Source organism: Candida metapsilosis (genome assembly GCF_017655625.1).
Source record: "Candida metapsilosis strain BP57 chromosome Unknown scaffold2, whole genome shotgun sequence".
NCBI classification, from domain to species: Eukaryota; Fungi; Ascomycota; class Pichiomycetes; order Serinales; family Debaryomycetaceae; genus Lodderomyces; species Lodderomyces metapsilosis.
The window spans coordinates 1,913,642-1,940,694 of NW_027138160.1; the positions used below are offsets into that span (position 1 = coordinate 1,913,642).

Consider the following 27,053-nt stretch of genomic DNA (forward strand, 5'->3'; position numbering starts at 1 on the left):
AAGGTTGTCCTACATACTGGCCCCTACTCACTAAACCTTCAAAGCAACTTGCTCTTCAGTAATATACTTTTCGAATGGTTTCAATGCGTTGGCAACATCCTGCTTGACAAACTTTTCAGTTTGTTGAGGAGCTCTACCAACAAATGTACTTGGGTTCAACAATTCGTCCAATTCTCCCCAAATAGGTTTGAAATACTCAGTCTTTTTAATACGTTCAATCAAATCATTATCACCACCTTCTTGCTTGACAACAGCGGAAGCTTGATGAGACAAAACTCTAATCTCCTCGTGACAGTCTTGTCTTGAACCACCTTTTTCAACCATTGCCATAATGATGTTCTCAGTGGCCATGAATGGCAACTCGGAATTGATTCTACGTTCAATGACTTTTGGATAAACAACCAATCCAGATGTAATATTCAACATTGTTGATAATAAGATATCAACAGTCAAGAATGCTGAAGGTAAACTGATTCTTCTAATTGCTGAATCATCCAAGGTTCTTTCAAACCACTGAATTGATGCAGTTTGCACAGCGTCGTTGAATAATCCACCCAAATGTCTGGCCAAGGAGCAAACTCGCTCACATCTCATTGGATTACGCTTATATGCCATGGCACTGGAACCAATTTGTGATTTTTCAAATGGTTCTTCAACTTCCTTCAAGTTGGCCAATAATCTAACATCTGTAGCAAATTTATGAGCAGTAGCACCAAAACTGGCCAATGGTCCTAAAGCATCAATATCAATCTTACGTGAATAAGTTTGTCCAGTGACTGGATAAACAGTGTCAAATCCTAACAATTCAACAACACGCTTATCCAAAGCTTCAACTTTATCATGATCACCATGGAACAATGACAAGAATGAAGCTTGAGTACCAGTAGTACCTTTAACACCTCTTAATCCAATATCATTTCTAGCTCTGACAAAGTTTCTCAAATCCCACAACAACTCTTGCAACCACAAAGTAGCTCTTTTACCAACAGTGGTTAATTGAGCTGGTTGGAAGTGAGTCCATCCCAATACTGGTAAATCCTTGTATTCCAAAGCAAACTTGCTCAATCTGTCAATAACATTAACCAATTTTGGAATCAAAATATCGTATGCATCTCTCAAAAAGATTAAATCGGCATTATCAGTAACAAAACATGAAGTTGCACCCAAATGGATGATACCAGCAGCAGCAGGACAAGTTTCACCAAAAACGTGGACATGAGCCATGACATCATGACGCACTTTGCTTTCTTCAACAGCTGCATCCTGAATCTCCTTATCAGTGATGGTCAAATGTTTTGCCATTTGTTCAATTGCTTCATCAGTGATCATATCTAATCCAACTTCTTTTTCAGCTTTGGCCAAGTTCAACCATAACTTACGCCACGTGGAGAACCTGTTTCTAAGCGAGAAAATGGCAGACATCTCTTCAGATGCATATCTTGAGGATAATGGAGTGGAATATTTATCGTAATCGGAAACCATCTTGGGTGAATTGAGGGTGTATTGTAGTGAATTGAGGAAAAGAAGAAAGAGGAGGATGATTTGATGCTTTTATTGATTTTTCAGTTTCTGATAAAAATGTCATCAGGTTTTTGTTCCTTCAAGTTTTGTGCTGCATATTAAATTTTAATTAATGATGTTCTGACTCCGGTTACAAACTCCGAGGTATAAAAGAGTTGTACATATCTATGTTCACCAAGTAGCACCTTCTGTACTCAAATTGGATAGGCCAATTACCTTAAGACATCAGTATCTATGGCTCTAACTTGAATTTTGAGTTTGTCAAGTCTCACCACACCCGGAGTTGAAGTAACAAGATTCGGTAGGTATGGGATAAAATATTCCGGGATCTCACGAGTGCATCCGACCTGAACCACTGCAGTGCTTGGCGTACTGATGATAAGCAAGGCTAAATGATTCACACTAAATGCACAGAAAAAAAAAGGGGAAAGGCAACGCCATGAATTTGGAACCTCATTGGCATCATAAAGGAGTATGCTCCACTACGCCAAGAGTGACACGTCGTGGATTGAGCCTTTATGTATTCGACCTAGATTTTACTCACGGGACAACAAAACATGTTAAACCGCTCAAAATTGACCCCACATACCCCCTTGAGAGTGTCCTCAGGTTGTATACACATCCTCAGAGGTTCGGTTGTCTGGCTTTGATTGTCCTTTGCAACTGCTTGCCCCACAATAGTGTAATTGAAAATACCGAGGGAAAAAAAAAAATCTTCCTCTTCCGACGGAATAAAATTTTCAATTAATAATCTGAAAAATATACATCCATCAGACCTTAAAACATAGGACACATAGTTTAGACAGAAAATGAATTTCCTAAGTGTTGAAACTACGCCTGCATCACCAGCTGGCTCTGAAATAGAACTGAACCAGCAGAAGAAACGTCGGGTTTCAAAATCGCCCGATTCAGCACCTGCTGCTGCAACAGCCACATCTTCTTCTACTTCTTCTTCATCGCACGAGACACGAAAATTAGCACAAGCATCAAGGACTCTTCGGGCTTGTGAATTATGTCGTAAACAAAAGACGAGGTGCTTCAGATCACCTGAGTTTCCTACTTCGTGTTTACGATGTCGGTTTCTTAGCAAGACTTGTTCATTCACGTTGGAAGAGCAGCAGGAATCAGCAGCAGTGCCAGAGTCGCCTAATGTAGCAGCTACCGTGAGTAGCAGTCAAAATGATTTGAAAGTTGATTTAATCTTGCAAAAGGTTAATGAATTGCTAAATATTGTCAAGGGTGGCCGTCTGGAAATTGGCAGTGATGGCGCTGGTGCTGGTGCTGGAGTTGGTGTCGATGGTAGTCCTGGTCTGGAGCAGTTGCTCAACAGTGATGCTCGGTTGCTATTGGAGACAGCCAGTTCGATGCAAAACCATCATCACATCAACTCCAATTCGTTATTGAATATTGAAATTTTGGAACAAACTACACCCGATTTCCAAAGTGCTACGGCAAGTTTCATTACGTCGCCATTTACAATTGTTCGAAATTTAATGAAGGATGAATATTGTCCTTCACCCATTCAAAATTTGTACCTGCGGGGAAATAGTGTCAATCTAAACAGACCTAGTAATATTATCGAACTAGGAATCATGACTGAAAAGGAAGCAATTGATGTCCTTGGTAACTTTAGAAGAAACTACGGCCGCTGGGTATCATTTCCCAACACTTTATCAACTGAGCATTTAGTCAAGGAACTTCAAGAGAAATCTCCCCTACTTTTAACCACGTGTTGTTGTGTTGGTTATCGCTATTCTGCTGACGGCAACCCAGAAAATCAACAACGTATAGCTCAATTGGCTAAAGTTCTCATTAAGGAGCTCAATCATAATTTTACTCGATTCACATCTTTTGCCAATAATGATTATGGATTGGTTGAGTTTTTCCAAAGTCTTGCTGTGTTGAGCTTGTATGCGGGATCTATCTCGTCAGTGATTTCAGGTATAGACCATGGTGAAGATTTGGATTTAGTTGGATTCAATTTGGACCCATGGCAATTGTCAAGTATTGGTATCACTACATTCATCACAAAATCGACATTTCAATTATTCAAAACCAAGAGGAAAACCACTGATGATGGGTATGAGACATTGGCTATACTACGTATATATAACCATTTATGTTTGGTTCATCTCATCAATTGTATCTTTTCTGGAAGATTGTGTATTTTGGATGATGCCAGAATACGGTACTGTACCTCAGCATTGACGCTATTCAATGCCACCAATTTTGATGGACGTATGGTTTCAGAAATCAATATACTTTACATCACTTACAAGTACCTTCAAAAAACTGATGAAATCAATACGCCACCCAATTTGCATGATTTCCATTTCAATGAAGTTGTCAAGGAGATTCAAACATGGTTTCAAAATTGGGAGTATTTGATCCAACAACCAGCTTTACAATTTGCTGAATTCAACTTTCATTTCTGTTCGATTCTGATTTACCTTGCGTATAGTTTTCAAAAGATGCAACTGGCAGGTGGGATTGGAAGTGGAGGTGGAGGCGGTGGTGGAAGTGGAAGTGGAAGTGGCAGTGATGTCGGAGTTGGTGTGGGAGTGGGAGTGGGAGTGGGAGTTGGTGTAGTTGGCGGAGGTGGTGGAGAAGGATTGAATATGTTTCTTCAACAAGATATCTTGGACCACATATTGAGGCATTGTCAACCACAAAATTTGTTACTGATGTATCAACACGCTAGGGATATTCTTGATCATATTAAACAGATTTCAAGTGAATCATATTTTGCGTACTTGTCGGATCAAATTCATTTTTGTTTTTACTTTAGTGGTGTGTTGTTATCGAAGATATTATATGTTGCTATCAGTACGCATAACTTATCACATATTGATGAGTTTAAGGATATAAGTACCAAGAGGGGATTAGCTCGACAATTGCAACCTATTGTCAACTTGACGAAAAAGATTGATGGGTTTTTGTCCACTTCTGATCCTGTTATACTAGCCAAGTATAGCACAGGGTTGAAGCATTGTATCGATAAAGTTAAAAATGCGTAATACATATACAAATGCTATATTTTACTTTAGATGGCCTTTGTAGTTACCTTCCATGTAATCAATATGCACAAATGCTCTTTCAACATTGGGTAAACTTTCAATACTATACTGCAATGCCTCGGCAATATCATGACAGTCTTTAAAGCTTAAATCAAACTTGTCATTGGCGAAAACTAAATCAACTTCAACATTCAAATTATCACCAACATGATATATCTTCAACGCTGTGATTCGTCTTATTGGTTCAGCAAATCGACAACAAAGGTACAACACAACCTTATATTCCAATGGATCAGCAACTGCACCAGTGAGATTATTAATATGTTCAAATGCAGTTTTACCCCAATTGAATGTGATATACATTGACAAAAGTAACGCACCTAGTGGATCAAACCACCAAATGTTGAAAATGTGACCCAACCATGGCATCAACAACGACACGGTATTGAAAATAATATCAGTCATTGCATCCTGAGCCAATGCTTGAACTGAGGATGATTTACTTTTAGAACACCAAATCCAACAACCCAATTTCGCAACAATGGTAATCACCATAATCAAAACCGCATCCAATCCAATTGTTGCTGGAATTCGCAGCTCAGGTGCACTGAAGAATAACCTCTTGAATGATTCTTGACCAACTTGGAAAAATGAAATAATGATAATGATGGAGAAAATGAGTACTCCCAATGGTTCCAATCTTGATCTTCCAACAGGGTATGAATGTTGGACTTTCCAGTTGTTTTGTGAAGCTAATCTATTGACAATGTAGATGATAAAGGTCGATAAGAAGTCCAATATCGAGTCAACTAAAGATGCTACTACCGAGATGGAGTTTGTAAGCAAAGTCACAGCAATCTTACCCACTAGTAACAAAATATTGATTAGGAAATTAACCAAAATGGCAGTCAATACTTGTGAACTGTGTTCTTCTTCATTGTAACCTAAGAATTTAGATCCATCATTGGCAACGTTACCAGGGACGTCATAAAACCTGGAATATTTTGATAATGAGCCTTCTCCTAGTTCCATATCGGGACTCAATGAATCATTACTCTTTTTTCTCCCATTAGCCAAGACTTCTTTGTCATTTGAATCATTGTTGTGGTTGTTTACACTTCTAGGACTAGCAGGTTCTTCAGCTTCTTCGATATTATCCAACAAGACTGCTCCTCGACCCGTTTCATCACTACTTCCATAGTTACTCAACATGTTGTAATGAATCTTACCAGCATCGAGGAAATTATCAATCTCTTGAAATTTGCTAATCAAGTAGTTTTGCTCTTCATAGTAAGCTCTAGTCCTTTTGCTTTTGATAGTTTGTACATCATCTCTATAATGGGCATACCAATTGCACAATGGTTTTGCATTTCCAATTAATCTCAGTGGTCTTAAAGTATTAACAATTTCGACCAAATTTCTTCCTCTTGTTTCACTGTAGATGCTTCCTTCATGCAACGATGAAGCACTATCGTCATGTAGCTGATAAAACAAAGGTTGCGATGCTTGTGAACTATTCAATGTAATTGGGTTATTATGTCCATCAACAGCTGAATTTGGGTTGGTGACAGAATGATGACTAGATAACAATCGATGGAAAAGGGGTCTATCTGGCATCATCTTCATATATTCATTAGCAGAAAACGACAGACGCCTCCCTGGTGCTGCAAACTGTTCAAACTCGGTGTATTCTGACGTTGAATGAGCCAAGTTATTAAGAGCATTTCCTGATTTTGATCGAGAACCAGATGCAAGTTTGGGCGATTTCAGTCTCTCTCTGTGTCTTTTAGGGGAAGACACAGTAGCTGAAGCTAATGCTGATGTTGAATATTGAGCGTGACGTAAGTGGTTGGGCAAATGAGTGTGACTTATTGGTGAATTTCTGTTCTGGCCGTGGCCGTGGCCACCATCACGAGTGAAATTGGTAGGTATGAGAGGTTGAATTTCGTCATCTGAAGAGTAATTATTGACCATTGTAGATGATATGACAGTGTGTATGTGCAAGCCGTGTGTGTGTGTGTGTGTGTGTGTGTTATGCTTGTGGGGATTTTTTGTCTGTGACTCGTTTGTGTGTGTGTGTCAAATGCAATGAGATGTGACTCTTGATAGATAACACAAAAAAAAAACCAAAATGAATTGTAGCCACCTTATATATGAAAACTACTCGATATACTGTTCTACTATGTATGTACATATGTATGGTAATACGTCTAAAGTATGTCTTACTTTGTAGATGGTTTATGTGTTAAGAGGGATAGTCCGATTACAGATAATCTCTTGCTGATAAGACAAAAAATAAACTCCATTTAGAAGAAAGGGTTACCTATTATTGTTTGATATCAAATCTACACATTGCAAACCCGTTATAGTATCTGTCTAACACTCATAAGTATAAGAAAAGTACATCTCTTAAGATAGGAAAACACGAATACAAATTCCTTGTTTAGAAATCTTTTTTACCCGGCTTATTATCGCTGTAGCGAGGAAAACGAAAAAGATCAAAAAATAGAGACAGAAGAGAGAAGAAGAGAAGAGAGAGAGAGAGAGAGAGAAAAAATTTTCAATAGTTAAGTACATCTCTTCTTTTCAAAAGACAAAGGTTTCAATTTTCAATGAAAGTCTAATAAAGTCTATAGATGTTAGGACAACATAAAATGAGTATCCTTGTTGTTGCTGTTGTCACTAATGTCATTGACTCAATTGGTATGTTTTTTATTTGCACTTCAAAAGTTTTTGTTCCTACCTCAAACCCCAGTCTCTTCAATATGATTAAACTCAATGATATAACTAATTTTTAACTGAGGATGTACATGCAGGACATATTGTTAAGGAATTCTTCGTTTATGATGTGTGACTATGTTTGGGTGTGAACCGGTGGATTAAGAGCTTTTTTTTCAAAGAATGACAATGCTAACTTTGTTCTAGTATGTGCTAGTTTCCCAATATATTGAATACTCAGTATCAGAGTATTCAACTTCCTATTTTCTTTTGAAATTATGATGAATATGTTCCTACATTTATTTCTGTCCGGTGACTCGTGATCCAATGGATAATATTTACATGCATCACCATCTGACTTTGCTTCAAAAGAAGAGAGAGAAAGAAAGATATATCTTATGAAGATGTGTTTACTAACTCAAACATTTTAAAGGGTATGTTCTTTTTATATTCCACTGTTGAGAGGAGATGTTGTCCAGTTTCAAATTTTTTCTTCAATGATGAAAAGTATATGTTATCAGTTCTGCTTCTGAACCAAAATAATCTGAAGATACCAACTTTACCAAAGCTCTAGAATTACTCTGAATAAGAAGAATTGAAACGTTGACACTTCCCTCCAGTAATGACTTTGTTTATACTAACAAACTTGTATTAGAGCTTTTATAGAATAAAGAAATATACATTCTTAACTAATCACCTTATTTTGTTTACTCTATACGTTGAAAATCACCACTTTTCCATCAATGCCTGAAGTAGACACTTGCCCATTGGCAAAGTTTTTAATACTAACAATTGTATTTTGATGAATTGTAGACAATGCCTTGACTGGTTTACCATGACCACCAGCACTTGGTTTATTAGCTCTACCTTTCAAATCCATTTGTTTAAACATATTCAAGGCTTGATGGGAAGAGATTTCCTCGTCATCGTCATCATCGCCATTTCCAATGCTACCCTTTGGTGGCTCTTTAGTCAAATCCTTCTGCTCTTCAATTTTGTAAGCTTCTTGCCAATTGCTTTCGTTACCTTTAAACACAATCAAATTGCAATTGAATCCACCAACAACAATAGCATCATTGGAAATCCAAACAACAGACTTGAATGGTAAATAATTGGTCTTGACATTCAAAATTGATCTAGGTTCCAATCCTTCACCTTGCGGGTAAACAACCCCAATTGAAGAATCATGAGAAACCCAAGCCAATGCATTTCCATCAGGGCTAAACTTGACACCATGGATCCATGCATTGGTTTCATTAGTGAAATCACCACACAAGGTTTGGAAAGGTAATTTAGTACCCCATACACTTGGTTCAGGTTTAGCATCAATACCCTTGATGTATCCACTAAATACTCTAATGTGACCATCAGTTGATCCACTAGCTAACAATACACCATTAGGGTGCCAATCAATAGTAGTGATTGTTGATCTAATTGGTTTTTTCAAATGTTTAGAAACCCACCAGTCATTCTCTTGTTCATAATAACAAACAGCAATCACACGATCACCAGACCCAACAGCAAACTTCTGTCCATCAGGTGACCATCTACAGACAGTAGCAGCTCTATTGATACGTAACAAGACCAAAGTGGGTTTAAATTCACCATTCTCATATTCCCAGACAGATGCATTTCGATCTTGTGAACAAGTCAAAATTCTTGATCCATCGGGAGAAATATCAACTGAAGTTACAGTCTTGTCATGATCACGTAACTGAGCCACTAATTTAGGTTTGGCACTCAAGTTTCCTTGATCGATTTTGTAAATTTCAACCAAGTTCTCCTTGGTGATTGCCAATATGGAACGATCGGGTGAAAAACAGTGGTCTTTGATTGGTAAATGACCCAATTGGTAAATAGCTGGAACTTTTGACATTTGCGGGAGAGGTAGTTTTGCTTTTGATATTGATAAGTTCAGGAGTGACTCTCAACTAAACTGTGATTGATAAAGAGGATAGAATGGGCAATGTTTCGCCGACAAAAAAAAAAAAAATCGTTATAAATTGCGGCTCCGTCATACTACAAAGAGGCGCACCAATTGATAAAGTACTTTATATTTATACAGCATCTCTTTACATAGTTTCCTCAGTCTGCGTGTTCTTCTTTTTGCTTCACCCTAACAAACTCTCTCACCTTTTCCCATCTTCTTTGAACAGTTGGGTTCTTGACCTTGATCATTTCCCCATCCAATCTATCAACAATTGCAGAAAACAAATTACCAGTTTCCTTATTATACAATATTCTCAACCAATAAAAGATCAAAAACAAAGTCAATTGATACCCACTAGCATTCCTGAAAAACAATGTTCTTAAAACCAAATAAACAATTAAAACTAATTCATCATAAGCAATCCATGATGATATTGTTGATGCATGATCAAGTATAGCTTTGACATTGTAAACTTTACTCAAATGTAATATACTCAATAAGAAATATGGCAAGATTTTAAACACTGATCTAAATGTCAAACTCCAAACAACAGTCAAGATCAAATATTGGAAATTATCATGACTTAATAATGTAGCCACTGGTGGTAAGAAATGTAAACCGAATTTATGACTGAATGTAGAGGTTAAAGCCACAGCTGAACCAAGTAATGCCAATCGATAACAGATTGAATTGAAATAATAGACATTAGGTAACCAGAAAACTTGGAAAATGAATGAAATACTTCCAAACACAACAGTAGTGACATGTCCACCAAGCCATGCTTTATATTTTAAAGCATTGGAGTCTGGTTGAGCTCTAACTAATTTCTTTTTAAACTTGTGATGCTTATCACTAGGAGTCTTGTTTGTGGGAGTCTCGGGTTCAGCTTGTTTTGGAGTCGACCTTGCAGTTTGGTGTTGATCGTGTGTCCCAATGGATCCGTTCTGTTGGGATTGAGTAGCAGTGGCAGACATTGTTTCCTTTGTGGGGAGTGTGTGTAGTCTATGATTGGTAGTTTGAGGTTGTGAATTGGTGGTCACTTGAGAATAGCAAAGCAAAATGCAATGCACCAGCGAAAAGAAGAAAAAAGATGAAATTTGTCTATATGCAGGATAACTCTTTGTTCCTATTTTTAGGTCTGTTCTGTTCTACTATTTAATTCCACAAAAAAAACAAGTGTTTGTCCTAAATGGATCTACTCCTACGCCCCAAACACAGCGAGAGAGAAATATTCTCTCGACCGAGTTCCCTCCAACAAAGTGATTCGCACAAAACGCGACTCAATCAGAAAAATAAAATAAAAAAAGACAAGATCAAACTGTAAACACAACTATCACCAGAAATCATTAAAACCATGGACATTGACTACTCAACAAAACCCAACCTCACAGAACTAGAAGCATCAGTACTCACTGAGTACCAAAATATCAATGCTACCCTAATAAAACTCAATCGAGGGTTAAAGAATCTAACCAATAAAGATGACGTTGATGGGGGTGAGAGTATACGACTGGTTGAAACTTTGAGACAAATGGAAACTAAACTACTGCTTATATACACGTTTTTCAGGGGTGCTGTTTATACGCTATATGCTGATGTTGGAGAAGGTGTTGCAGATGGTGAAGATGAGGAGGAGCAGGAAGAAGCAGAGGCAGCGGATATACTGGGAAGTCAGGGTGAATTTCAAAATGATGATGATCAAGATGATTCAAGATACGAAGGAAGGGATGATTATGACAAGGGTACAAATGAGCTACTGAGTATCTCCGATACTTGAGGAAAATGCAAAAATAAAATCCATTAAAAAGAACCTATATAATCTTGTACAGTGTGTTGTTGTAAATCAATTCAATATCGGTAATTATAACACCACGATTAATCAATAAATGATCGAAATCTATTGTACCAATATACTTGATTTTACCATGCTTATCGGCCACTTTATCACTAATTGAAAATTCACTTTGGAATCTAATTGCATAATCTCTGTTTGGATTCAAGGTGACTTTATCTTTACTTTGATGTATTTCATGGATTTTACCACTGGATTTTTCATGTATTTTGGTTTCTGCATTAGATCCAATTCTCGCCATTCCTAACCCAATTGGCGATAATGTATCATCCTTGATGGAATTCCAATTTATGGACTTGATAGCCCAGTTGAAGCTGACATCATGTGATTTGGGACTAGACTGGGAAATATTCATTTGCATACCGGAAACACTGGGGTATAACAACTCAACCCAAATGTTGAATTTTGAGTTGGCTTTGGTGTTTAAAGTCAATGGTAGTCCAAATATGGCTCGTATTTGATTATTTGAAGAAAGCTTTTCAAGGACAGCATACTTTATATTATGCTGTTGCAACTCATCACAATAGTTATCAACATCTGATTTACTACCATTGGTGTTATTCTGCATCATTTCCGTGGTGAGATAGTGGTAGTACCCCATATCAACATACCTCAACCCTTCAGGATAATTCAAACTCTTTTTCCATAAAATATTGGAATTGAACCATAGTGGTAAGAAGATTGATTTCAGCACATGTGTCTCCTTTGATTGATCTAGTTCATCCTTAATTCGAAAATATTGTATAGTGGCGTATAATAACATTGATGAGCTTGAAGCAGTGGCAATTAGTATCAATATGGTCTTAATAGGGAGCTTTTTCCCTACTCCTGGGGCTGTTCCGTTAACTCCATTGTGATTCATGTGCACTGCATTTTTAACTAAGGCTTCGTAGTTTGCTTTATTGAATTGGCGTGGATGAAAAGCTCTGTTCCCAATGAACCTAAATGGGATATGTGTAGTTGGTCTTGCCAACCCCGCGAGCATTATAGATTGAGCATTTCTAATTAGTCTTTGATTCATTGACAAGCAGATTATATAAATCTCTATGGTAAGCAAAAGAATGAATGTAGTGGTAAAAAAGTGGGTGAACAAATCAGAGCCGCACAAACTATTTCCTGTTTTGTCTAATTCTAAAATTCTATTGTCTACTAACTATATGTTAACTGCATACTCTCTCTACTCTACTCTACTCATCAAAACTAGCCCAGTCTATCTTCTGACTTTCAAACTCTTCAATCATCTTGAGCAATTCTTGTTTCTCTTTTTCTTCTTTCTCCTTAGTGGCTTGATCATCTGATGGGTTTGTCGTGTGTGACTTTGTGCTTCTTGAAGAATGGTCTTTGAACTGTCTATGCAACTCTTTCTTCATTCCCCTGCGGTCTAGTGTCTTTGATTTGCTTCCACCTATTGACTTTTGTTTGGCGTCTTTTATTCTTGAATTGTCTAATCGTTCTGCTAATGACTTACCCCGTGAAGGCATCTTCTGCTTCATTTCCTCCTCCTCCTCCTCGTCATCATCATCAACCTCTTCCCATACAGTAGCATCATCCGTCTCGGCTTCTCCTCCCTTCGATGCAAGTGTGATTCTTGAAGCCAATGATCGTGCAGACTCAGTCAAGGGTCCTTTTGGGAAGAGCTTGTCAGAAACCACAGTCTCTTCATCCGAATCGTCAACATGGGAACTTTCTGGTTCTTCATACGCATCCTGCTCACCCCTTGCAGGCCTGCTACCTCGATCTTTTGGATTCCGCCTGCGAAATTCCTTATCTCGATGGTGCTTGTTTCCTTGTGCTTTATGACCATCTGTCTTGTTGAAATGTGTTTTCTCAATGCTATCATTGCTAGAGCTTTTGTCTCTTCTATTCTTTTTGGAGGGGCTGTAGGCATCCCGTTTCGATTCACTACCACTGCTTGCCCATTTACTTTCAATTTTCGATGTCAGCGTAATTGGTTTACTCCACTTGCTTTCCAATGTATGTTGTTTCTCACTTTTTGATGCACCTGATTTCACACCACTTGACGTTTCCGTATCTGCTCCTTCAGTTGCCCATATTGATACCAATCCCATGTTTCTCCTTGATTAAATTTTGAATTGAGATCTCGTAATGGGTCCAACTTATTTTTTTTTTTTTATGCAGATTTGCGATCGATGATGCGCAAGACAGAAGAAAAAGGAGATCCACGATTGAACGGGGTGGGCAACCACTGAGAGTGATTGAAACAAGTGGCACACCCATAGAAGATGCATTAGTCTTTAGATCTCGGTTCTGTTTAGAGAGCTAGTCTGCCCAAGCGAGGTGTTACGAGTAACATTTTGTGGAAATTGAATACACAAAAGCTTTATATGAAGTTTTGTGGTTGCAGTAGGGACGTTATTAATCGTTAATAATGTCATTGATCGAAGAGGTACTTATTTCCTATGGATGATAAAGTGACTAATGTGTATGTAAGTTTTTCTTCTTCTTGAAATACGATTCGCCGGAAATAAGCCGATTGAGGTTGAGCTTATATCCACACCAGACTGTAGTAGCATTAGACACTTTCCAAAGATACCCAAGTTGACCTTCTACATCCATAGTCTCCTCGTCTTTACATGAATGCATTTTAGTGTTTCAGAGTCCCTTGTGCATACTTGCTTTAGCAAGCAAATCTGTCATCCGAAATAAAGCGTTTATCCGCAGAACGCATAATACACATCACACACATACATTACACAAATAGAACCACAAATTAATAAGGGATTTATTCAACAAATTTTATATATATATATATATAACTTTCTTTCTATTAATTTTACATTTGCTATTCTCAAAGTAATCCACTTTTCTTACAATCAAAACTCAATTGACCTTTTTACACAATGTCTTCATTCAAATTAGCTTCAGAATTACCCGCTTGGAAAGAATTGGAACAACTTTACACGAAAGAAGGTGAAAAATACGATGTCAGAGCAGCATTTGCCAAAGATCCTAAGAGATTTGAAGAATTCTCTCGTGTATTCACCAACTACGATGATTCAAAGATCCTCTTTGATTTTTCTAAAAACTTGATCAACAAGGATATTCTTGACAAGTTGATTCAATTGGCTAAGGAAGCTGGTGTTGAGAAATTAAGAGACGAAATGTTTGCTGGTGACCATATCAACACCACTGAAGATAGAGCTGTTTACCACGTGGCATTGAGAAATGTCAAGAAACACAAGATGCCAGTTGATGGTAAAGACACCACTCAAGAGGTTTGGGATGTCTTGAACCACATGAAGGAGTTTTCTAATCAAGTTAGAGATGGTGAATGGAAAGGTTACACTGGAAAAGCCATTACTGATGTTGTCAACATTGGTATTGGAGGCTCAGATCTTGGTCCAGTCATGGTTACTGAAGCTTTGAAATACTACAGTAAGCCAGGTTTGAACGCTTACTTTGTTTCAAACATTGACGGAACTGACATTGCCGAAGTGTTGAAAAAAGTTAATGCAGAAACAACTTTGTTCTTGATTGCTTCTAAAACATTCACCACTGCTGAAACCATCACCAATGCCACCACCGCAAAGAATTGGTTCTTGGAACACGCTAAAGACACCAACCACATTGCTAAGCATTTTGCTGCTTTATCCACCAATGAAAAAGAAGTTATCAACTTTGGAATTGACCCTAAGAATATGTTTGGTTTTGAAAGTTGGGTTGGTGGTCGTTACTCAGTTTGGTCAGCCATTGGTTTGTCTGTCGCCATCTACATTGGTTTCGACAATTTTGAAAAATTCTTGGCTGGTGCCGAAGCTGTTGATGAACACTTTTTGAAAACTCCTTTGGAAAACAACATTCCAGCACTTGGTGGTTTGATTTCTGTTTGGTACAACAACTTTTTCAACGCACAAACCCATTTGGTTGTTCCTTATGATCAATACTTGCACAGATTCCCAGCTTACTTGCAGCAATTGTCTATGGAATCAAATGGTAAGTTAGTCACGAGAGCCAATGTTTTCACCAACTACCAAACTGGTACAATCTTGTTTGGTGAGCCAGCTACCAATGCTCAGCATTCCTTCTTCCAATTGGTCCACCAAGGTACCAAATTGATTCCTGCTGATTTTATCTTGGCCGCTCAATCTCATAACCCAATTGAAAACAACAAACATCAAAAGATGTTGGCTTCCAATTTCTTTGCTCAATCAGAAGCTTTGTTGAAGGGAAAGAGTGAAGAGCAAGTTAAAGCTGAAGGAACTACTGGTGGTTTGGTTCCACACAAGGAATTCAGTGGTAACAGACCAACCACTTCCATCTTGGCTCAAAAGATTACACCAGCTACTTTGGGTGCTTTAATTGCTTACTACGAGCATGTCACTTTTACTGAAGGTGCCATTTGGAATATCAACTCATTTGACCAATGGGGTGTTGAATTGGGTAAAGTATTGGCCAAGGTTATTGGAACTGAATTGGAAGATAATAAATCTATCGGTTCACATGACCCATCCACCAATGGATTGATCAACACTTTCAAACAATGGGAGTAAGTAGGAGTACAGTAGACTTTTAATTGATTTCAGTATCTGGTAGCGGCCGATGACGTAGATAGAAAAAAAATTAAATATTGCGACTCTCTCTCTCTCTTCTCTCCATTTCTCTTCATCTATAACCATGCTGTCGGAGTTCGAAGCTGATGGTCCCGACCTGGACTTAGAGCTAGATTACCCACTCAGAATTGTTCTCGTCACCGATGATCCCAAGGCAAAGGAGTCAGAAATGGAGGAAATCCTCATGGATAGAATACAAACTTTTAAATTGATGCATGCATTTTTTGATTCATTGGATGAGAAAGTAGCAATACCGAATGAAGGACATATCAAGTATGAAGTGGGTAGTGATGGATTGGTTGTGATTATTGTTGACAGCACGAAATTGAAGGATGATGTGGTGAAGTTTGTTGAGGAATATGACCAAAAGTTGCAGCAGGGGGAAGAGGAAGTAGAAGAAGATGATGAGGAGGAGGAAGAGGAGGCCCCAAAGTTTAAGAAGCAAGCCAGGACCACAAACTAGGGGTGAGAGTGGGTTGTAAAGTACAAGAAAGCCAGTGAGGTCTTTAAACTTCTCCAAAGAGACTTTTTTTTCACTAGACTGACTCAAGTATTTCAGCTCAGAGAGGACAGGTAAACATTTCCGGGACATCTGTTAGATTTGTAGCCTTCTTTGGTCTCCTTTACTGTGTATAGATTACAATAGGATCTGACTTAGAGACATAAAGACATTTTCTTTGTTACTTCTGCGACTGCATATAAAATTATCACCAACAAAATTGTCTTTCTGAGAAAATCAACAACCTCTCAATCAGCAAACCTTTAATCTTTAATTTAACGCAATGGCTTCAGAAGATTGGAGAAAAATAGATATTGATGCATTAGAACCAGAAAACCACTTGTCAGCAGCTGAGCTTGTGCCCGATTTGCCTCAAGTATCCCAATCGCAAATATCCTCAGTGGCTCAACAAGTGAGATCACAATTATCATCCGGTCAATTCCAACAAGCCCTCGAACTAGCTTTAGATAACGCTCCATATATTGCTGATCTGCAACAAACTAAGGAATTACATGCCAAAACTGTTTTTGAAATTTTGTGCTCGATAAAGAATAACAACAATGTGTCCGAGTTGGGTCAATTTGTGAGGAGTTTGAATCAGGAGCAACAGGACACTCTAGTCAAGTATTTGTACAAGAGTATGTCTGAGTCTTATGGACAGAAACAGGGTGCGTTATTGTTGAATTGGTTTGAAAAGACTGTTGAAATTACAGGCGTAGGTGCAATTGCTAGGTATATGACAGATAGAAGAACTGTATAGAACGGCAAAGGTAAACAAAGTATAGTATTATTAAAAAAGTTATAAAAGTACAAATTTGCATTAGATTGTTTTAAGCTTTAATTGATTTCAAAGGTGACGATTTATTAGAACCACTCTTTTTCTTGATTTTGCCTCCTGAAGAGTGTGGACCAGAACTGAATTGGTTTGAGGGTTGTAAAACATTCTTTGTTGGTGTGTGTTTCGGGGTAGTGCTTCTTGACGATTTGGGATGTGATTTCTTATGGAGTGATTTCCTGTCTGGGGATTTTCTATCTGACTTGTTCAGTCCATTGCAGGGAGGATTCACTTGGTTCAAATTGATAGTGTGTTCCACCACCGAGTCATCATAGATATCATTTGGATTAAACAACCCAAAAGGAGATGAGCGTTCGCTAAACAAGTGAGCGTTGTTGTATTCATCACTCAAGCCGAGTTTAGTTGGAGACGATTTCAATTTCTTAATTTCAGCATCCTTTTCAGCAATGACCAATTCATGAGCTCTTTTCAAATCTGACATCTTACTTTCTAATTGGGTTATGGTTTGAATTTTGGTTGTCAATTGTTGACTCTTGGAAGCCAACTTGTTTGTCAAATCCTCGTTTTCATTCAATCGTTGTTGCAAATTTGATTTGAAATCAGCAAGTTCGGATTGAAGTCCCTGTTGTTTTGTAATTGCTGCTTCAAGGTCAGATTTCAATTGACTATTCAATGAGGTTTCTTCTTGTAGATCTTGAGACAACGAAGCTACTTGGTTCTTGACCTCTGATAACTCTCTCTCCAACTCAGCTGATCTTCCATTGTCAGTTGAAGTTGCGTCGATTTGCTTTTGTAATTCAGCGTTTGAAAGTGTAAGTTCATCTACCTTGCTTTCCAACTCTTGCTTCTCAGCTTGCAATTGTTGAACCAGTTGGTTGAGAGTGGTTTCAGTGTTGCGTAAATGATCGATCTTGATTTGTTTTGCAGCAATATCAGCTTTCAAAGTTGACAACTGTGAGGAAGCAGACTCGCTCTCTGTTTGTTGTCTTTGCTTTAAGAGAGATAACTCTTGCTCCAAAGTTTGCAACTTTTCAAGATCAGCTTCTTTTGTTGCAAGTAACTCGGACAACCTTTTCACTTCGCCTGACACTTCATTGTTACCAGTGGTGGCTTTCTCCAAGGACAACTTTGCGGATTCCAATTCGCTCTCGAGTGCTCTATTTTTATCAACAAGTTCATCCCTTGAATTCTTCAACTCGACAAATTCCTGCTCCTTTTGAGCCAGCAACAGACTTTGTGAATCAACTTTTTCCCGAAGCTCTCTAATATCAAAATCATTGCTTGCCAACAACTTTTTATGTTCGTCAAGCTCAATATTCAACAGTCTGATTCGTTCCATCGACTTCCGGCCTTCTTCTTTCTGCAACTCCATTTCGCTCTCATGTGATGCTTTAAGCGAGTTGAGTTCTGAAACTGTTTGCGCACTATCTTGTAACTCATTCTTCAACTTGGCTAGTTCAGCATCGAGTCTTTCAGTTTCTTCTTGGTGTTTAGTCTTTACTTGTTTGTATTCTGTCACCCTTTTCTCCATTTGGCTCAATTCCTCGATAATTTTAGCATTTTCCTCTTGTGCAGCGGCAATTGCTTCCTCTTTCTCATTGTTCATCTTTGCAAGCGAATCCAATTGAAGTCTCAAATCTTGATATGCATTCACCATTTGGCTAGTCTCTTGCTTAAAATAACCGATTTCAGTTTTGATGTCTGAAATAGAGTCTGCATACTTTTGCTTTGCAATAATTTGTTCCTTCTTTAAAGCCTCAATTATTTTAGCTTCCTTACTTGGGCCTCTGGTTGGAACTGGTGGCTTTTTAACAATGTATTTTCTGTCCACAGCAGTGCGAGGTCTAGCCAATTGTGCAGGTTTTGATTCCACTGGGCTCACCTTTCTAATCACTTTTTTAGGACTACCTCTAATCGAAGAAACGGTTGGTAAAGTATAAGTTGGTGTTCTTCTTGCTTTTGTCTCAACGGTGGGTGTTGTTGACAACTTGAATGTCTTTACAATGTCAGCAATATTAGTCAACGTGGACTTGATCAAAGAAGCATCACCATCCTGATCCAAATTAAGCACCACTTTCAAATCTTTGTTCTTGAATATGTAGTTTGTGACCAAATTATGAGACCTAACATCCTTTTGCTTGTTTACCATTTGTTGTGTAATCGACGACATGTTGGCGTTGGCAAAAATGTTTGAGCTGAATTTCGAATTCTTTTCATTACCCATCAAGTCAACAAAAGTGGTTCTCGAATTGTGGTGAAAGAAGGTCATAACAAGACAGGACCTGGATGAATTAGCATTGAACTCGGTAGCTTTACTTGATCTCTGTCTAAAAACATCTTTGATTATATCATGACTAGCCTTCTTTCTCTTTAATTTATTTTCAAAGTTGTTTATCAAGCTAAAGGGGATCTTTCCAGAAGTAGGATCCATCAAATCAATCAAAAACTTATTATTGGTAATTTCAAAAGACGAGACAAACACTGGCTCATCATCAAACGATTTCAACTTTGCATTCACCAACTGTCTCATCATGGTTGTCTTTCCTCCTCCAGTTGGTTCCATCAATACAATACAAGTATTGTGTGCATTGATCAACTCTGGGTACTGGGTTTCATTTGATTGATAAATCTTTTCAAAATCGTACTTGGTGTCGTTAAACTCAATTGATTTTTCCGATGTAACATCAAAACATGGCTCACTAGACGTCAGCTGTTTGATCTTCAAGTATAGTGGCACAGACATCAGTGATGAAATTGGAAGGTTAAAGCAAAAGAGAAGTAAAGATGGGATTTATGTTTTTGAAATGTAAACAAAATGGTCCAAAATGTAAACAAACTTATATGCAGGAATTGTCTCGTGTAAAATATGGTAGCGCGCGATGATAAGAAAAATAAAAACTGTCTTTGGTCGCCTTTATCACCTCAATAGTCTCCACAACCAAACTTTAAATTGTTTCCATTAGGCATAGCTCGTCTGTTCTTTTAGATTTTAAGTCGTCACCGGCATGAAAAAGTTTACCAAGAAATTGAGTGATTTTTTTACTGTTTGAGTGTATTCAAAAAAAAAATTTTTTCTTCTTTCTTTTGCAACTATAAGGAGACAATATAATTTTCACTAATTCCGGGGCCATGCGCAAATAGGTAAAAAAAAAGTGCAGAAAGACATATTATAATACAGACAAAATATCAAAATAATATGTCAATATCTTCCCATAACAAGCCCAGCTTTTGTCTCTGACTGTGTGTCAGGTGTAGCCAGAGGGTAAAAAGTTACCAGTTTTCTCCAACTTTATTTGAGTGTTCAAAGCCTCGTCAATAGTTTAAAAGTTTATTTTCAATCATTTCCGTATGATTAAAATTTTTGTGGGGACACTTTTAACGAATAAAAAGGTACTTACACAAATTGGGCCATCTTGTGGAAAGAGTTTATTCTATCTAAAGAGGAGAACCAGGTCAATAAATTCTGTTTATTTGTAAGCAGTTCTGCTTGTCTTTTATAAGGTTTTAGTATCTCCGGATTTTGAAACTATAAAAACAGCTTTTCCCACAATTTAACCTTTTCTACATCACTTTTTTCATCAGGATAATTGTTTATCCTGAATCTGAAGAGCATATAGATCATGCAGCACGGCCTCCAACTAAAACTTCTATACGGTCACAAATTAGGCAATAATCTAGTAACCCCCATTAATTGCAAAAGTTTCTCTGTATTATGCCCCACCCTCTTTAGAACTAATCACCCCCCTTATAAATATAACAGCCAGCTTTCCTCTGTAGCCAATACTGTCCCTCTTTTTACCAACTAATATGACTTCCGAAACAACCTCCATAGACCATGAAAAAGGTCTTTCAGACCACTTGGAAAACAAAGACTCAGTTGAATCACAAGATATTTCCATCTCAGAGGAGCACAAGCAGTACCTTATTGCAAAACATGGAACTTATGATTTGCGCCCATTACCAACAATGAGTGATGATGACCCATTGAATTGGTCAAATGCTATGAAATTTTTGCAATTGGGAATGGTGGCTTTCCATGGTTTCATGGGGACTTTTATGGCTTCTGGTATTGTTCCCTCATATGGTAAATATTCTGAGTTGTTAGGGAAACCTGTCCCTAGAATATCCTACTTGACTTCTGCTCAAATCGTCCTTATTGGAACATTTCCAATGATCTGGGTGCCTCTCATGCAACGTTATGGGAAACGGTTGTTGTTGATTATTTCAGCATTGGGCACAATGGCGTTTACAATTGGTGCCGTTTTTAGTACGGATTATGGTACGTTGATGGCAATGCGTTGTATGCTGGCCATCTTTGTCTCGCCAGGTTTAGCTGTTGGTGGTGCAGTCGTCAAGGAGACCACCTTTAGTCATCAAAGAGGTTCAAGAAGTGGAGTGTGGGCAATCTCAGTCAACTTGGGTACAATGTTTGGAGCTTTCCTTATGGGGTTTGTTGCTGAATATCAGCATCCAAAATATGTTCACGTTGTGTTTTCTTGTACCATGTTTGTCCTTGCTGTGTGCTATTTGTTTTTTGGTAAAGAAACTTCTTTCAATCAAGTTGACATGAGTAGGAATGAACCCAACAGATTCAAACAGTTACGTTTCAAAGCCATATTCCCTGAGCAAAGTATTAAACCGCTTGTCTTTTTGGGACCTTTACAGTTCCTTTTAAAGCCGAAGGTGTTTATACCTGCTTTTGGCTATACTGTCATGTTTATGCATGGCAACATTGCAATGAATGTTGAGATCCCTCAGGTGATGGTTCAGAAGTTTGAGTTTGGACCCCAGGCATTAGGATTGCAATTTTTGTCATTTGTAATTGGTACGGTTATTGGTGAAGTTGGTGGTTATCTATCTGATAGGTTGGTGAAATGGGGTCAAGAAAGAAACAAAGGTCCATCGTTTAGATTATGGGTTACCCAACCAGGTTACATCACTTGTGTTGTTGGATTAATTGTATTTGGTGTACAGATGCAAAACATTGACCACTACAATATAACCCCATTGGTTGGATGTGCCATTGCTGCTTTTGGTTTACAAATTGGTACTTCACCTATTATTGCTTATTGTATTGACTTGGATCACACTAAAGCGGTGCAAATTAGTTTATTTGTGACTTTCCTTAGACAATTGTTTGCATTCATTGGACCATTTTATTATCCCAAGATGTTTGAGAACTTGGGTTTCGCTGAAGCTTATGGAATTATGGCTATGCTTGTTGGATTCTTTGGATGGATTTTAACTAGTTGCTTACACTTTTATGAACTGAGACATGGTAGATAGTTTTAATAAAGAACCTTTATGAATGTTATCTCTCGTAGTAAACAGCAGACAGGTTGAAGGTGTAAAAATAATCTCTATGAGCACAACTACAGTGCATCAGTGTCTCTGTACCCTGGTTACTTGAATATTTTGTTGAAAAATAAATTGGTTGTATCATTTGTGACTTCATATTTTGCAATCTGAATAAATTTGCAGCATTTTTCAACCAATTTACAAACATAAAAACAGCTATATTTTGAAAAACATTCTATCAGCATATTCATATTGCTATACTACAAAGCTGGCCACTGGTCTTATTGAGCTCGTTTAAGTGGTCTCGTTTGGTGTGCATGTGGCATCCAAACACCACGTCAACTAAGTTTGTTCTTCTTCTACGTCGTCACCCCCTTACAGCGCCCAACCTCAGTCGTTTCTTTTTTTTTCTTTGCTCGTATAAAATTTCTTTTCTTCTTCGTTTGCTTCGGGTGAAACAAAAAAAAAAAAGAGTAAACACAGTTTGAGTAGTAGTAGTTTTATCTACATTAATTCCTGTTTATGGGCACTTTTAAAGTTGATGAGAGGCCATCATTCAATATGGCTTCCAGAAGTACATTTACTCTCTAATAGTGTCTTAGAATATTGTGGCTATACAAAGAATTCTGTTGGGTGATTTATGTGTCATCTTTTTTTTTTTATTCTTTTAGTCATTGTCGTGTACTTTTGCTCAAAAAAATAGAAAAACCATCAACAACAACAACAAATTTTTTTTTTGAAAATAAAAATTTTTTTTTTGTTGTCTTCCTTTCCCTTTCTTCAATGGAGAGTTAGTTTGGGGTTTACCACTTTTCTTCATACAACATATCGTTTTATCTTTAAGGAGCTTTTAGATAAGCCTCTTTAAATCTAGACAAAAATGAACCACATGCCATATGTGGTGCAATATTTGCCTCAATATCACTGGCCATCATTCTCAACTCAACAACCACTTCATGACCCATACTACCAACACCATCACCACCAACAAGTGTACGCGCCACAAGTATACGCACCTCAAATTCAACCACCACCACCACCATCGTATGAGGAAAGTATGGCTTCGTTCATCCAGAGCTTACTTCCAGGAATAGACACGCTGAGTATCACCGCAACTTTAAGAGCCACCAATCTCAGCATTTCCACTGTTCTCATTGGAATCATTTATACAAAACGTCGGTACCCATATAATGTCCGCTTAGCGAATCTTATTGTTGGATTTGCTCTCGCCAATAAGTTCAATGACGATAACACTTTTACCAATAGATCTTGGAGCACAGCGTCAGGTGTCGCAGTAGAAGAATTGAACAGGGAAGAAAAACAATGGTTAGAAGATATCAAGTGGGGTTTGTTGGTGAACGCTGAAGATATTTGGGCATTGGAACAGTATTGGGAATCTTTTCAAAGAAATTGTTATTACACCGTTTAGCTTTCTTGTTTGTTGTTGATTTTTTTTTTTTTTTATAACTAATTAATAAATTTGTTTTCGATAGATTTTGAGCTGAATAGAGGAAGAGATTATAGATAGGAGGGGTAAATTGGAGGTTTTTGAAGCTCTTGAAGGTGTTAAAAAATTTGCTCACTTGTAGGCACTGGAGAAAATTTTTATAAGAAAATGGCTTTCTGGCGCAATCGTCAAATTGACTATTGTATTGTTTGGCAACTTGTCCGAGTGGTTAAGGAGAAAGATTAGAAATCTTTTGGGCTTTGCCCGCGCAGGTTCGAGTCCTGCAGTTGTCGTTATTTTTTTTGTTTTTGGATTCTATAAGCATTAAAATGAAAAAACTACACTTTGTCGATTCAAAATGCTATATTTAATAAATAAATTGGTCTCCTCTATGTATCATCTTCTTCTCCTCTAAGTACTCCATGTACTCTTTCCACAACTTATCACTTTTCTTCAAACAGTCAACATCACCAACCATGATTAGTCCGTACCTGGCTCGAGTAAGAGCAACATTCAATCTCCTCTCATCTTTCAAAAACCCAATTGTGCCTTGCTTGTTTGATCGAACACATGACATAATCATGAAATCCTTTTCCCTTCCTTGGAATGCATCAATGGAGGCAATCATTATACCAGATACTATATGGATACTGACTGGTTTGGAGTCATTTGTAATATCATCAATATCGACCTCGACTTGCAATTCTTCATTTGTAGGATTTATTATATCATCCTTGACTAAAACGGACGAGATCAAATCACGTTGACCAGAGTAAGGCGTAACAACACCAATGTTTTCCCTCTGTATACCTTTTTCAATAATCAAGTTCTTCAAAACTTGTTGAAGGTAGGAGATCTCTTCACGATTGGTAAATGTGTAACCACGATCTTCACGAAGAAGGTTACGCACAGATTGCTCTCTTGCAGCACCCTTTGTGTCCCAAAAGTAAAGTGGGGTTTCGGGAATACCGTCCATCTTTCGAGCTTCAGCATCTATACCATCAATCAATTTTTCCTCGTAAAACTTTCTTCTTGGAAATTCACTTATTGCTGGGTGCATACGGTATTGTGTGTCCAACATGTGGGGTTGCTTATAAGTACCATTCAACAACACTCTTTCAAATAAAGAAGTAGACAAGCTTGGAATCAATGAGAAACAACTCAATTGTTTTTGATCACCAACAAACACAAACTTTTCAGCACCAGCAACTGCCAATGGGATCAATGTACTCGGTTCTGATGATTGTGTGGCTTCATCCATAATCACAACCGGGCATTTAGCAACCGATTTCAATTGGTTTCCACCAGCGACAACAGTTGTCGTTAAAATAACTTTTGCCTGTGCCACTTGCTGGGAAGTGATTTGAAATTTCTCCTGCATAAATTTTTTGTAAGCAGTGGCGCTCACTCCAGTACCACGCCTTATATCATTTTGTACTTCTTGCTGTTTCATTGACATCGCATTGTAGATTTTGTGATGTAAACAAATCTTTGCTAAAGGATGATCCTTGTTATATTCCCGTTCTTTCGATGTGGCCACAATTCTCAAAATCAGGTTGGCATGCTTTGGCAACAACTTTTCAGCAATATTATCGATGGCAATGTTTGAAGCAGCGACAACTAATATTGGGTACGTGTTTAGCGACTCAAGTAACTGTGTTATAGTTTCATAAATGGCCGATGTTTTACCTGTTCCTGGTGGACCTTGAACAACACTAATTTTGTTATTCAACACCGATTGAATGGCTGCCTTTTGTGAATCATTCAATCGTGATGAAAAATTGACTCTATTGTTAAATGAGATCTGTTTTATTGGCTCTTTGCCTAACAACATCTTGATGAAGCTTGGGTTTGAAAACTTGTCCATAGCATTGAATATTCTACTCACTGGTATGGAAGCGGGTAAAAGCTTCAAATGTTGAGCATGTACTGTTTTTGGTAAGGGCTGATTGTTCCACTTGTAAAGAACGATAACCATCTCAACATGACTGACTTTAGACGTTTTCCGATTCCTTCCAGTCTTGACACTATCAACAGTGGCCACTTTCCCATACCAAGGAATTTCATCACCCAAGATCAAAAACATTGCTTGGTCTTTTTGAAATGGGTCCTTTTTTAGTTTCTTGAACGTGTCTGATAAAAATCGATCCATCACTTCTGGCTTCATTGGAATACTCACTTTGAATTGATTGTTTTTCTTGTCTTGATCTTGGTACCATTCAATAAGCAAATCTTCTGGTTCAATGATGTACAGCACATTGGTAAGTTGATCTTCTAGAAATACGTTGAAACTCATTTCACGGAAATACTCATCAAGACTGTCGTAGGAGAGTTTAAGGTTTGGAGAAGGATGGTATTTGGTAATATACGGAGGTAACTCCAATTCTGGGACAGGTGTTGGCAGATTTTTACGGCTTGGAGTCTTCGGAGTACGGTCCTTCTTACCTTTGGATTGGAGAGCCTCTTTCTTAGCTCCATTCTGCATACCATCAGCAGGTGAAGTTTCTTTAATAGGATCACCTTGTTTGGGTGACAGTTTATTCGTTTTTTTCAAAGGAGAGGGGGCCCTTGTTCGTTCCACATTTCTGTGATGGTCCTTTGATTTTCCTGACGTGAGGTTTCCAGATCTTTTGGTACGAACTGAATCCCTACCCTTAGTAACCGTTCGGTTATTGCCAGACTGCGTATTATTACCAATGGTGCCAGAGCCAATAGCCATCGCTGTACGTCCCGATTTCACATCACTGGCAAACTTTTTGGATTCTTGATAATGTTGTCTTCTTGATTCGGCTTCTGGGTCGTCCTTTTTGGCTCTTCCAGGTCTTCCTTCAGACCTTCCTTTGCGCCCACCTCTTTTCCCACCTCTTCCACCCCTTTTGCCGTTACCCCTTCCCCGACTTTTTTCATTAGTTGTCTGATCTTTCGAACCGAAAAGCGTGGCCATGAATTTATCGTCCTTATCGCTAACATAGCCACTCTGATCGATCCCCTTCTTCAAACAGTTCCCACAACAAAGATCTTTGTACCCTCCGACGTCGCTTTTAACAAACAAATTGTCCTTTGCCCCACAAGATGAACATTCAAGACGTTTAGATTTAGAATATTGCGTCAACATGTCAAATAATGCCCCGTTTGATAATGTGTACTTGGCCGCGGGAGTTTCGCCAGTCTCTTTGATATTTTTATCCAAGCACGGTTGACACAATAAAGCCATATAACGGCCGAAACGCAATATGGCTAGCTGGTGGATATTGGAATCTTCACACTTGTCACACTCCATGTTATCAGGAGAACGTAAAGTTTTCACTGACCTGTGCCTTGTGGTTGAAAAGTGCTTTTGTGCATCACTAGCGCATTCAAGAAGCTCATCGCATGTTTTACAAGAGAAATCAGGCATTGGTCAA

At 38.1% G+C, this 27,053-nt stretch overlaps 15 protein-coding genes across 15 annotated transcripts; 7 read left to right on the top strand and 8 right to left on the bottom strand. All coding sequences in view use genetic code 12, as the record gives it.

Annotated features, from left to right (window-relative positions):
* Positions 1-30: 30 nt before the first annotated feature.
* ADE13 (adenylosuccinase) lies at positions 31-1,482 on the bottom strand (the record flags this gene model as incomplete). The annotated part of the gene is made up of 1 exon (XM_067691150.1): positions 31-1,482. One exon carries the CDS (start codon positions 1,480-1,482, stop codon positions 31-33), a length of 1,452 nt encoding a protein of 483 aa, XP_067549544.1.
* An 848-nt stretch (positions 1,483-2,330) lies between these two features.
* Positions 2,331-4,538, top strand: ZCF19 (Zcf19p; the record flags this gene model as incomplete). Its single annotated transcript, XM_067691152.1, has 1 exon — positions 2,331-4,538. One exon carries the CDS (start codon positions 2,331-2,333, stop codon positions 4,536-4,538), a length of 2,208 nt encoding a protein of 735 aa, XP_067549545.1.
* A 21-nt stretch (positions 4,539-4,559) lies between these two features.
* I9W82_002311 (uncharacterized protein) lies at positions 4,560-6,512 on the bottom strand (the record flags this gene model as incomplete). Its single annotated transcript, XM_067691153.1, has 1 exon — positions 4,560-6,512. The coding sequence occupies one exon, from the start codon at positions 6,510-6,512 to the stop codon at positions 4,560-4,562; it is 1,953 nt and encodes a 650-aa protein (XP_067549546.1).
* A 1,456-nt stretch (positions 6,513-7,968) lies between these two features.
* ARC40 (Arc40p) lies at positions 7,969-9,132 on the bottom strand (the record flags this gene model as incomplete). Its single annotated transcript, XM_067691154.1, has 1 exon — positions 7,969-9,132. One exon carries the CDS (start codon positions 9,130-9,132, stop codon positions 7,969-7,971), a length of 1,164 nt encoding a protein of 387 aa, XP_067549547.1.
* A 209-nt stretch (positions 9,133-9,341) lies between these two features.
* I9W82_002313 (uncharacterized protein) lies at positions 9,342-10,160 on the bottom strand (the record flags this gene model as incomplete). Its single annotated transcript, XM_067691155.1, has 1 exon — positions 9,342-10,160. One exon carries the CDS (start codon positions 10,158-10,160, stop codon positions 9,342-9,344), a length of 819 nt encoding a protein of 272 aa, XP_067549548.1.
* A 380-nt stretch (positions 10,161-10,540) lies between these two features.
* DAD3 (Dad3p) lies at positions 10,541-10,963 on the top strand (the record flags this gene model as incomplete). Its single annotated transcript, XM_067691156.1, has 1 exon — positions 10,541-10,963. The coding sequence occupies one exon, from the start codon at positions 10,541-10,543 to the stop codon at positions 10,961-10,963; it is 423 nt and encodes a 140-aa protein (XP_067549549.1).
* A 34-nt stretch (positions 10,964-10,997) lies between these two features.
* Positions 10,998-12,059, bottom strand: I9W82_002315 (uncharacterized protein; the record flags this gene model as incomplete). The annotated part of the gene is made up of 1 exon (XM_067691157.1): positions 10,998-12,059. The coding sequence occupies one exon, from the start codon at positions 12,057-12,059 to the stop codon at positions 10,998-11,000; it is 1,062 nt and encodes a 353-aa protein (XP_067549550.1).
* A 166-nt stretch (positions 12,060-12,225) lies between these two features.
* FGR50 (Fgr50p) lies at positions 12,226-13,107 on the bottom strand (the record flags this gene model as incomplete). Its single annotated transcript, XM_067691158.1, has 1 exon — positions 12,226-13,107. The coding sequence occupies one exon, from the start codon at positions 13,105-13,107 to the stop codon at positions 12,226-12,228; it is 882 nt and encodes a 293-aa protein (XP_067549551.1).
* Positions 13,108-13,899: 792 nt separating this feature from the next.
* Positions 13,900-15,549, top strand: PGI1 (glucose-6-phosphate isomerase; the record flags this gene model as incomplete). The annotated part of the gene is made up of 1 exon (XM_067691159.1): positions 13,900-15,549. The coding sequence occupies one exon, from the start codon at positions 13,900-13,902 to the stop codon at positions 15,547-15,549; it is 1,650 nt and encodes a 549-aa protein (XP_067549552.1).
* A 124-nt stretch (positions 15,550-15,673) lies between these two features.
* On the top strand, positions 15,674-16,072 carry I9W82_002318 (uncharacterized protein; the record flags this gene model as incomplete). The annotated part of the gene is made up of 1 exon (XM_067691160.1): positions 15,674-16,072. The coding sequence occupies one exon, from the start codon at positions 15,674-15,676 to the stop codon at positions 16,070-16,072; it is 399 nt and encodes a 132-aa protein (XP_067549553.1).
* Positions 16,073-16,391: 319 nt separating this feature from the next.
* Positions 16,392-16,868, top strand: ARC15 (Arc15p; the record flags this gene model as incomplete). Its single annotated transcript, XM_067691161.1, has 1 exon — positions 16,392-16,868. The coding sequence occupies one exon, from the start codon at positions 16,392-16,394 to the stop codon at positions 16,866-16,868; it is 477 nt and encodes a 158-aa protein (XP_067549554.1).
* A 70-nt stretch (positions 16,869-16,938) lies between these two features.
* On the bottom strand, positions 16,939-19,647 carry I9W82_002320 (uncharacterized protein; the record flags this gene model as incomplete). The annotated part of the gene is made up of 1 exon (XM_067691163.1): positions 16,939-19,647. One exon carries the CDS (start codon positions 19,645-19,647, stop codon positions 16,939-16,941), a length of 2,709 nt encoding a protein of 902 aa, XP_067549555.1.
* Positions 19,648-20,711: 1,064 nt separating this feature from the next.
* On the top strand, positions 20,712-22,190 carry I9W82_002321 (uncharacterized protein; the record flags this gene model as incomplete). The annotated part of the gene is made up of 1 exon (XM_067691164.1): positions 20,712-22,190. The coding sequence occupies one exon, from the start codon at positions 20,712-20,714 to the stop codon at positions 22,188-22,190; it is 1,479 nt and encodes a 492-aa protein (XP_067549556.1).
* A 901-nt stretch (positions 22,191-23,091) lies between these two features.
* CLG1 (Clg1p) lies at positions 23,092-23,631 on the top strand (the record flags this gene model as incomplete). Its single annotated transcript, XM_067691165.1, has 1 exon — positions 23,092-23,631. One exon carries the CDS (start codon positions 23,092-23,094, stop codon positions 23,629-23,631), a length of 540 nt encoding a protein of 179 aa, XP_067549557.1.
* Positions 23,632-24,016: 385 nt separating this feature from the next.
* On the bottom strand, positions 24,017-27,046 carry I9W82_002323 (RNA helicase; the record flags this gene model as incomplete). Its single annotated transcript, XM_067691166.1, has 1 exon — positions 24,017-27,046. One exon carries the CDS (start codon positions 27,044-27,046, stop codon positions 24,017-24,019), a length of 3,030 nt encoding a protein of 1,009 aa, XP_067549558.1.
* Positions 27,047-27,053: the final 7 nt, after the last annotated feature.